General features: G+C 29.9%; 1 protein-coding gene across 1 annotated transcript; it reads left to right on the top strand.

The window, feature by feature from the left end:
* The first annotated feature begins 4,655 nt into the window (after positions 1-4,655).
* On the top strand, positions 4,656-8,245 carry LOC114179911 (CHCH domain protein). The gene is made up of 5 exons (XM_028066413.2): positions 4,656-4,868; positions 6,951-7,004; positions 7,115-7,195; positions 7,297-7,469; positions 7,979-8,245. The coding sequence occupies exons 1-5, from the start codon at positions 4,847-4,849 to the stop codon at positions 8,075-8,077; spliced, it is 429 nt and encodes a 142-aa protein (XP_027922214.1). The 5' UTR covers positions 4,656-4,846; the 3' UTR covers positions 8,078-8,245.
* Positions 8,246-11,620: the final 3,375 nt, after the last annotated feature.

The raw sequence follows: 11,620 nt of genomic DNA, 5'->3' as shown, positions 1-11,620 counted from the left end.
TTTTTTTTTCGAAAATAGGTCAAGTCGTTAGAGGAGGACGACATTGGAGGTGAAGTTGTCGTCCTCCGACCGATTTTTTTATTTTTTTTAAAAAGGTGATGTCTTCCTTTGGAAGAACATTTTCTTTGTAGGAAAAAATGAAGTCGTCATCATACATAACGACTTCACTTTTTCAATTTTTTTTCCGTAATAAATGAATTTTGATTATTTTTTAGTTTAAACTTATTTGAAGAATAAACAGTAAAAAAAAATTAATAGAATAAAAATAAACATTAAATTAATATATTTTAACATTGATTAATAATTAAAATACAACAACTAAGTTAGTAGAAAATCATCTGTGTCCTCCAATTCCACGTGGAGGTCGTCTTCTGGGTCTGGTTGGTCATGTTGGTAGTTGTTCTTGGTGTGGTTCATCATGATCATCATCTTCATATTGATGACTTTGAGAAAATTGGGGATGGTGAACCGTTGTTTGGGGAGTTTGAGAAGTCATTGGCGAAGGATAAAATGGCATTGATGATGAAGATCCTGGATAATAGGCAGATGGTGGTGTCATGGCTGAAATGCCAAACATCTGTGATGGATCAGCACCATAATCTGATTGATGCTAGAAGAAACCGTACGAGGAAGGGATATGTTGGAATTGGGTGTTTGATGGGTTGTCAAACTGAGGGTATGAATGTCCAAACATTTGACCGTGACCCATAGACGAGTATCCAAAAAATTGTTGGGGATGATGTATAAAATCTGGAGAAGACTCGACATGGCCAGTGTAGGGTTTTGAAGTAGGTTGGGAAGGTTCTTGTGACATATACTATAAAAATAAAGAGATGTACGACATTGTAGTAAAACTAACCTCATCGTTAGAAGATTCCATATTTGGAGATATATAGCAGATAATGTGGTTTATATACCACTACATGTAGGGTGTTTCATCACGCAAATGGTCGTTTCCGCTAAATGGTGTACCTTGAATGACCCGATTTTGTCGGTCATTCCAAATTGCAATCCAATGGTGATGATGTGCCACCCAATCTCTTTCACTTCTCCCCCTCAAGTCATCCCAGTGGACTTGATCCAGGTTAATTGGGTTAGGCGGGATGTTTTGTCTTAAACCAAATTAACGCATGACCCTATCTGCTTGTGGAATTTGACTGTCGCGAAGCAATTATAGGGATTGTTGCTCTAGCCACTACAAGGATGTCGACCACAATCAACTGACGAACTTCGTTTCGAATATAAGGCCTCTATAAGAACTGAAAAAAAATTTAGACATTAGTTTCAAATTTAGAAAAATAAAATTACTTAACTTAATTATTACCTGTCTTGTACGAATTTGATCAAATTTCAAGTGAAATTCACTAACTGATAAAGAACCAGCATTTCTCCGATCTGCTTGGTTCATCCACCTAAAAAGTGTATGAATTTCAAGTAAGTTAAATTACAAGGCAAACAGAAGAAAAAAGAAATAATTGGCAGAAAGTTAGCTTTTACCTTCTACATACGGGGAAACCATCCCCTTCATACACTTCCTCATCACTTAAAGGGTCAAGTTGTGGAGCTATAGAAGTGATCCTCTCCCAAGCCCAACATTGTAACAAAATCATGCATCCACCAATATTTTCTTGGCTTAGGTGAATGCCATGATCTAGGCGACAATATAGACATGCCAAAACTGCAGACCCCAACTATAATTATTGACTACATTCAAGTCAGCTAGCTTAAGTAGACACATCACATGTACCCTTGCAGTAGACGTGTCTGGCATTAAAATGCTTCCAATCAATGTTAGTATGTACGCTCTCGCATATTGAGCAATAACATTGTTGTTTGCATTCTATGGAAGTTGTTGGAAAGTACTATTTAACCAAGAAACTCTATATGAGTTTCCTCTTATCACTATCGGTTAAGGTAAGCCACCAGTATCCCGAGGAAATTAATGCTATTATTAGAAAAAAAAATCAACAACAAGCGAAAATGTGTCAAGTTCGTCGATACTCAAGAGAAAATAATGAATTTGAAGTTCAAGAGATGTTTTCTCTACATGATCATCGCCTACCAATGTTTTTTACGGTTAAATTAAATGATCGGTGGTGTGATTGTGGTCACTTTCAAGCTCTTCGACTATCTTGTCATAACGTAATAACTGTGTGCTCTTTCTCCCATGTAGATCTAACCTCATACATCCATATAGTTTATAGCCTCTACAACATCAACAAAGCATATGAAATACAATTTTATCCGTTTAAGAATAAAGAATATTGGTCCACATACACTGGATCAAATTTCATTCTAGACCCAAACATGCGTCGTAGAGTACGAGGAAGACCACCAACTAATAGAATCAATAATGAAATGGATCAACAAAATCTCAATAGACGAAGTAAATGTTCATGTTGTAGAAATGAAGGACATCATAAAGGAAATTGTCAGTAATTTATTACTTTATCCAATTTTAGTTTATTTTTATTATGTAATTTTATATTATCTAATCTATTTTATTAAGTTAATTTATTGTACGAATAAAAATAATTACAAATACAATCAATATAATTTCTATAATTAACAAAATTTGTAAAAAAATAATTATAAATTCAAAAAATATCGATAACTGATCAATTTTTAAAAAAAGACAAATAACGAAAACTGAAAAATTAAAAAAAAAATTAAAACTGAAAAATTAAAAAAATAATAAAACTGTTAAATTAAAAAAAAAATCTAAAATATTTAAAAAAGAAAATAATGAAAAGTAAAAAATTTTTAAAAAAAATTAAAAAAAATTAAAACTGAAAAGTTAAAAAAAAAGAAAAAGTAAAGTCGTCGCATTAAAGAGAAGTCGTTCTCGAAAACAACTACATTACTTTTAAAGAAAAAAAAAAAGCAAAATGAAGATGACTTTACCCGTAACACGACTTGACCAAATTTAGAAAAAATAAACCCTATTTTACAATTTTTTTTTTTAAAAAACTCTCAAATACAAAAAAAAGCCATATAGATGCATCAACCATTCAGTGGTGAGAGTTTTAATCTACAAGTTACGGTCACTATTTTATCTATCTTTCTCTGCTATGGTTGAATTACGACTTTCTGTTTATTTAATAAATATTTTATAATGTAATCTTGAATTGTTCTTATGTGAATTTATTATTTCATTTCTTAATGTGGGAAGATCAGGCCATGGTGCTCCTCGTGCAACACCTCGCTCGTGCAGCACCTCGACCTGCACCACGTCGTGATAATCCAGCCCCTGTTCAGAGTGGTGGTGGATCTATTCTTAGTGGCATTGCAGGTTTTGGTCCTCGCACCATTCAACATGAAAAAGTTGTGAGTGAGGTTGCTGCTGTAAGTTACACACTGCAAATACTTTTGGAAGCGATTCCTGCAATGTGCACACAAAGGCATTCCAAGATTAATTGTTTACCTCGCTTTTGTTTTTAATTCTTCAATTTTTTAGTTGATCTTGCTCATGTACATTTCACTGCAGTTTCTAAACAGCTATGGAGACGACATTAGCAAGTGCCAGTTTTACATGGATATATGGTAGCAGAATGCAGGAAGAACTCTTGAGCTTCATTAAGTGCATAAATGTCGTTTATGTGTTTGATGAGTACCCTGAGTATCGTACTAAAGGTTTTAGGTTTTGTTTTAGTCCCACGATGCATACAATCCCATCTAACCTCAGTTTCAATTGATACCTTGTTATTTGATGAATTTGATGAGTAGCTTGAGTTTCCTATGGCTTATTATGCATTTTAATAAGTATAATGATATTTTAACTACTAAATTTTGATAATTTTTTTTTTTATATCAGGAAGTATTATTTTTTAAGTGATTTTAAAATATTAAAATGAAAAGAAAAAATAACTTATAAAATAACACCTAAAATTATAAAAGAAAGTTGTAAAAATATAATAATAAAAAAATTATTTTTCTTTTAATAAAGCTTCTAAACATGGATGCAAACCCATCTGAACTCAGTTTTAATTAATACATATTACAAAATACGGTTATTTAGTTACATAGGGAGTAATTTGTTTGAATTTTTTAATTTCTATTATTCGATTTAAAATGATTTTAAATAACTAAATTTTAATAATTATTTTTTCAATTAGATTTAATTATCAATTTTACAAATGTTAATATATTTTTTCAAAATATTTAATAATTATATTTTAATAATGATGTCAATTTGAAAAATAAATATATAATATTTATAAAAAGTAAAATTTAGTTTTAAATTGGAAGAGACAAAATTGTTTTATTTTAATAAAATTTGAAATTAAATTGAACATAGATAATGAGTATAAAGACTAAATTAAATATAAAAAAATAATACAATCTCAAATTGATACGATATTTATATTGATACGTGACACACTTAACACATAAATAATTTATTTGAAATTAAAAAAATAAAAAAAATTTAAAAACATAAAAAAAATAAGAAGCTGACATACATTTTTTAATATTTTAACACAGTTAATAAAAAAATCAAATTAATTAAAATTTAACAAAAATAAAGATCTAACCAAATACAACACAAAAATGATAATCAAATTAAATAAACATAATAAAAATAAACAAAAATAAGAATGAAATATGTATTTAAATATGTAATTTATATGGTTTACTCTTTCAATTCTGGACTGTTCCAAAAATTCTAGATTGTTCCAACCAGGCAAATAGACAGCCAATGCAAAGGAGACACGTTCCCACCGACTGTTTCAAAGGATTTAGGGTTTAAATAGGTCATTCACGCCTCATAAACCGTATTTGCAATAAACTGTGTTTTTCGCCCCTCTGTTTCTATAGCTTTGAATCTTTCTTTGTCCTAATTTCAACCATGGCTCGCCGTAGTTCTGGTGGTAAGATCTTCTATCTCAATTCTCTATTCAATTTCTTCAATTTTCATGACATCTATCTGTTCTGTGTTATTTTTATCGCGTTCGATGCTTTCTAGGGTTTATTTTCCCCCTTTTGGGATTGTCATAAATTTCTCATTGTTTCTATTTTTTTTTTTCCTTTCCATGAACATATTTTTGATTCACGAAACATGCTCTCTCTATTATTTATGGTTATTTTGGTAGTTGGTGGCTTTCCAACTTAGAAAACAATAATAAGCATTGAGATCTTGGTAGAAGCCAGAAAAAATAAGTCTCCGACGAGACCTCGTTAGAAGTTCTTCTGAAATTTGTTTCGCTTTCTCGGTTTTAGTCTTCCTCTCTTTCTGTGACAATGATGACAATTATTAAATGAAACATCAATAGGCAGGAACATGAACCCGCTTTTGTGAGATGGTACCAACTTTTAAATACTAACTCCTATTCACAAACTTACCTATCCTTCATATTTTGGCCTTTAAATTTATTGGCTCAAGCAAGATTAAATCAAATGAAATGAATTTATTCATTAGCACTACTTAGATGAAACCAAGTTAGATTGATTGATTTTATATTTATTTACTTCTCTCCTAAATCTTGGGAAATTGTTGACGGTGTTTCTGGGATTTGTTTTTGCCTTTCAAATCTTTTCTATTCATAATTATATATGGTTTTTTTAATTTCTGATGATGTTTGTGGTCAGTTTTTGTATGTGCTTATTGTTGTGCGAGGGTAAGTACTGTATTTTAGCCTGGTACGAATTGTGATCTAGGTCTATTTGTGAGCTACCTAAGGCTATAGGCCGGGATAGCTCTCAAAATGTTAGATTTGCAAAGCTTTGTTGGCACGCTAACCTACCCATATTCAACTATCAGTACTCTTAAATATTTGTTTATTTTTTATTTCTTTTCAATATCTGCATATCTTAAAAGATCAACTATCTTGTATAAGGGTGTTTAGTGAAAATAATGCTGAACCTCAATTTGGAAGTATCCGAATAGTTACAGCCAGTGTGTAACCCACTAGTTTTTAAATATCAAAGACCAACTATATATGATGTATTATCATTTTGTTGCTAGAGTTGCATGTTGGGTTGCCAGAAATAGAATGAGTTTAAACATATTTATGATTCTGGCAATACATACCTGAGGGAAAGTCAGCCAAACAAAGATTGTGGTTGCTGAGTGTGGAAATCACATCTATTGTAGATTTCGGCTAAGGTAGTAATTGCAAACAGACTGGGGCGTAATTTCTCTTGCTAGTGGACTGATGCATCAACCATATAGTGTTGAGATTTTGTTCTAGAAGTTATAGTGAGTGAACCGTGGGTCCAGATTCTCTATTGAAATTTTTGTGCTGTCATCTGCTGAACATTAAAAATACATTGTGATGGTACTTTAATTTTCTTTTAATATATGTTAAAATTTCAAAAGTAGGGTCTATTTATGTATTTTAAAAACATAACAGAGAAACAACACAGTAGAATCCAACAGAAAAACAACACCGTAAAATCTAGCGGAGAATCCAAATTTGTGAGCCGTGGACCTTCATTTTCTTAACTATCTTTCTCTGCAATGGTTGAATTGGGACTTTTGTTTAATTAATAAATACTTTATGGTTATTGGCTGATACATGTGTTTGGACTGAGTGATGCATTATAGCATAAGCCTGAACTAACCTTCACATTTGATTTTGGATTAGTCAAGTTAAAGAAAAACTCTTAAAGCTGATCCAAAGGTTTCTTGATTGGATCAGTTTCTGCAAAATACTTGCCAAGTTGCCACCTATTCAAATTCATGAAAAATCATGAGATCTTGTGCACTTCAGAAGGAAAGTAAGAATAGGAAATTAAGGATGAAGGCGTTATATCACTTGAGTTCATACTGAAATATTTTTTATTCAAGATAGATATTCTATTTAGAGTTTTGTATGCTAAACTAATTTTTGTAACATGGTTCATATGGTAATATGTTTATTTTGGGTGAACTAATGGTTGGGTCATCTTTATTCTGCACGGTAATCTTGAATTCTTCTTATATGACTTTATTTTTTAATTTTTTAATTTAGGAAGATCTGCCCGTCCTGCACCTCGTGCAGCACCTCGCCCTGCACCTCAGCCAGGTTTGTATGAATACTATAAATGGATGATTTACCAATTTTAGTTTTCCAACTAGAAATTGTTGGACACACTACTTTTCTCTAAAATACAATGCACTGATGTCATGATTCAGTTCACAATGCTCCTCCTCCAGCCCCTGCTCCGAGTGGTGGTGGTGGTATGCTTAGCGGCATTGGCTCAACCATTGCTCAAGGTATGTGAAGGAAGCCGAAGGTTATTTACCTGGTAATCCTATCAATCAAAGATTAAATCCCACGCATCTGGTTTTGATTCCTCTGTCTATTAACTTTTCAGGCATGGCATTTGGCACCGGAAGTGCAGTAGCACACAGAGCTGTGGATGCAGTTATGGGTCCTCGTACCATTCAACATGAAACAGTTGTCAGTGAGGCTGCTGCTGCACCCACACCCGCTGCAAATTCGTTTGGAAGCGATGCATGCAATATCCATACAAAGGCATTCCAAGATGTATGTTGTTTGCCTCGTTTTTATTCTTAATTGTTGAATTATGTTTTGGTATATTAATATGCTAGTTAACACTTCATTAGTTGTACCAATGTATAGTTTTGTACAATCACGTGTGCCATTTATGATACTCATACCAGTATATATGAGCTTAGAAAGATGTGGAGGTTATGATAGACATACCATATATAGCTGATGATTTTTTATAAAAAGTACTATTCTTGTAATTATCCAATTGATTGCGTTTCCTTAAATCCCATTCATTTATGAACTCTTGTCCTTATTTTGCTTCCTGATAAATTTTTTTGGTGATTCCGAGCCTTCGTGAAAACAATACCTCCACTACTTATGTTTGTCATCATGTTATTTTTCACTGACCCTGGGCACCCAATTTGTGTATATGCTATTTTGAGTTCTGTTTAAGAATTAATTTTGATTCACTGTCTACATGAATTTGGTAGTTGAGTTAAATATTACATGAGTTGATTTTGTTCGTGTACATTTGACTGCAGTGCATAAACAGCTATGGAAACGACATTAGCAAGTGCCAGTTTTACATGGATATGCTGGCAGAATGCAGGAAGAACTCTGGAGCTTCGTTGAGTGCGTAAATGTCATATTTGCCAGTTTATGTGTTTCATCAGTTCCCCGAGTCTCGTACGGTTTAAATATGCATTTTAATAAAGTTTCGTCTCCGAAAATGCATACAAACCCATCTAAACTCGGTTTCAATTGAGACCTTATTATTTGATACTTATATTTAGCTACATTTTGCTTAATTTGTCTGAATCCTTTTATATCTGTTGTTTGGTTTTTGTTTTTAATTGAATGGGAAGGCGGCATCATCTGGTTTTCCCAGTACTGATCATGGATACGGAGGACAGAAATAGAAGTCAGCATGAATAAAGTGACAGTTTTCAGATAAGAAAAAGAAAACTACAAAACTACAAGTAAATTCAGAAAAGCTGGTATATAAGTTTAACAAATACAAAGTAAATAAATGAATTATATACAATATTTTTTATATTATATTTCCTTGTAAAGGAGTATTTTAGTTCAATGTTTTTCTGAATAATAGTGTAAGTATTTTCGAAATGACTATTATTTATTTTACTGTGTTATTTGAACAGTTTTACTATGCCTTTAGTATATGGAAATTAATCAATTCAAAGAATAATAGGTAAAATGAAATTAATATACGTTAGTAAAATTATTTAATAAGATAAATTAAAAATTAAATAACTAAATTAAAGTTAATATACATTTCTTAAGTTACTTAATAAATTAAAACTATTTTAATGATTTAAAATAAAAATAAGTATACGATAATCTTTATATTTAATTTTAAAAAGTGAGTATTATTTATACATATATCAAGTTAATATAAAGACCTCTCATCAGACTAGAATGGTTCAGTAATATCAATATTCATTTAATATCCTTATTTTTTAATTCTAAAAAGAGAAAGATTATCTGCATATATTTTAAAGTTTTTTTTGTCAACTAAGATTTTTTTTTTTTAACATTTTCGTTGCCTAACTTTGACCTATTTATGGTTTTCTTTTAATCGATCTATCTTAGTTTATTTTGATATTTTTAGGATTACAAATTAATATTAATGAAATAATTACAAACATCTTTTACATAAAATAAAAAATGTATATATCTGTTACTAATATTTTATAATAATAAATATTATTATAGTTAAATAAAATTAAAAAAAATTGGTAAATTATATTAAATTAAAAGTGATTTCTTGAGCACTGTAAATAATATGTGAAATTTAAAATGCAATAATATTGGAGCATTTTAGTTTTGTAGTGATGTTTTGCAAGTTAAACTTTTATTGAAATAAAAGTGAAAGATTTAGCAGTTTCTCAAACAAATTAGTAGAGTTACTAAATCATATCGTAATGTGACACATGCAATATGTTTCGAAAATTTATTTTTTATTTCACTAACTAGGGATACATTATTATTATTATTATTATTATTATTATTATTATTATTATTATTATTATTTGCATTTGTTACAACTAATTTATTATAATTTTAGTTTCAGAAGTGAAATTACTTTTTATTTTACAAAAACATTTTTTATTTACTTCTAACAGATACACTATCTTTTATTTTAATTTTTCATGACATCGATAATATTGAGTTGATAATATATTAGTGAGTTATGTGAGAAGACTATTATAGCATGCTGTTATCATTAGGATTAACGAGAAGAACTAATTATAGGTTAAGAAGGAAAACAAAAAGTATAAAATAAAATAAAGCGGGAACATAAATAAAACATATATATATATATATATATATATATATATATATATATATATATATATATATAATCAATTGTAACATAAGTACAAATATCAATTAAGAAATATAAATATAAATTACAAAGATAATACGTGATAGGGATTACAGATACATATCATATGTTTAGATTTTATAAATAATGGATAATAAATAAAATAAAATAAAAGCAAACATAATAAATAAGTTATCCCAAAATGGTTCAAACATTTTATATGCTGAAAGAGATGTAATGAAACTAATGTTATTGATAAATTTACATCTCATGAAAATCATAATGATATAAAGTGTAAATCTCAAACTCCCACTAACTCAATACATCAAAAGACTTAACCACACTCATATGAGTTACATGATTTTGAAAAACTCCATTAACTAAGTCTTTAGTTAGTACATCTGCTAACATATTTACTATAGTAGTATACTCAATCTAAGTCTGAAAAACCAAAACTTTCTCTCTAACAAACAAAAAAATTATATCAAAAATACTTTGAGCAAGTAGAACTTATGTTGTTTTGAGAAAAATGTACAACATAGTATTGTCATAATATATTACAAGTGACTTAGAAATACTTTCAACAATTTGAAAGTTCGAAATCAAATTTTAAGCCACATAGCTTGACAAGTGCTTCATAACAAGCAACTTCCTCCATGGCAGGAGTACCAGTAAGAGTTTGTTTAACACTCTTCTAAGAAATAGCTTCTTCTGCCATCATAAAACCAAAGTTGGAAGTAGATTTGTGGTCGTCGGGATAACCAGCAAAATCAAAATCAAAATAACCAACGACATGAAATTAATCAGACTTCTTATAGGTCAACATGTGATCCTTAGTTCCCTGCAATTATCTAAATACTTTTTTAATGACTTTTCAATCACCCAAAATTGGCCGCTCAACTATCTCCCTACAACTTACAACAAAAACAATTAGGACGTCTACAAACTTAAACATACATTAAACTATCAATAGTGGAAGCATATGAAACTTTTTCCATTTCAATTATATCATTATCTATCATTTTGAGGAGATTGAGATTTAGAGATTTTGTCACCTTTTGAACAGGTGCAACACCCACGAGGAGCAAAGAGATGAGGTTAAATTTGTTTTTGGTCCCTTAACTTTGAGTGAAAATTGGAATTAGTTCATTTTTAAAACTTTGACCCAATTTAGTCCCCCAATTTTAGAACTGTATAGATTTAATCCTTTTAACTAAATTTTGCTAATTTAATTTAACGTTTTAAACGCGTTTTTCAATTAACATTTAACTGAAAATGTATCAAACATGGTAAACAACTCAAATGTTACCATGAAATGCATTTGAAACATCAAATAAACTTGAATATTGTTAAAAGGACCAAGTTTCTTTCTCATTCTCAAAATTTGTTCCATTCAAAGTTTTGACCTAAGTTAATAGCATAGGCAAAGAAACCGACATCAAAATTATAAAGAAACATTTAATATGCATAATTATTGTGCAATGCAATTTAATGTTTCTGAATACACATGACATAGTCAAACATGCATATCTATAATACTAAATTTCTGATCTACTGTGAACCCACCTAATGGTCCCGAATCATAATAAACAAGAAATGTAATTAAGAAATAAAATATAATGCACAACTCATGTCATGAAGAAATCAAATATCGATAGGGTACAAGACAAATAATTGACATAAGATAAAATTCAAAGTACATTATATCATTATATCAAGAAATAAAATACAAGCATGATTGACATTAATGTAATTTAAAATTAATTATTAAGATAATTAAATTATCTCATCCACACAGGATTTCATACAATTGTACCCACTATAGGTGAGTTCACAA

This window comes from Vigna unguiculata, chromosome 3 (genome assembly GCF_037176805.1).
Source record: "Vigna unguiculata cultivar grain cowpea cultivar isolate G323 ecotype 2 chromosome 3, ASM3717680v1, whole genome shotgun sequence".
Classification (NCBI taxonomy): domain Eukaryota; kingdom Viridiplantae; phylum Streptophyta; class Magnoliopsida; order Fabales; family Fabaceae; genus Vigna; species Vigna unguiculata.
This window is presented reverse-complemented; position numbering and strand designations above follow the sequence as displayed.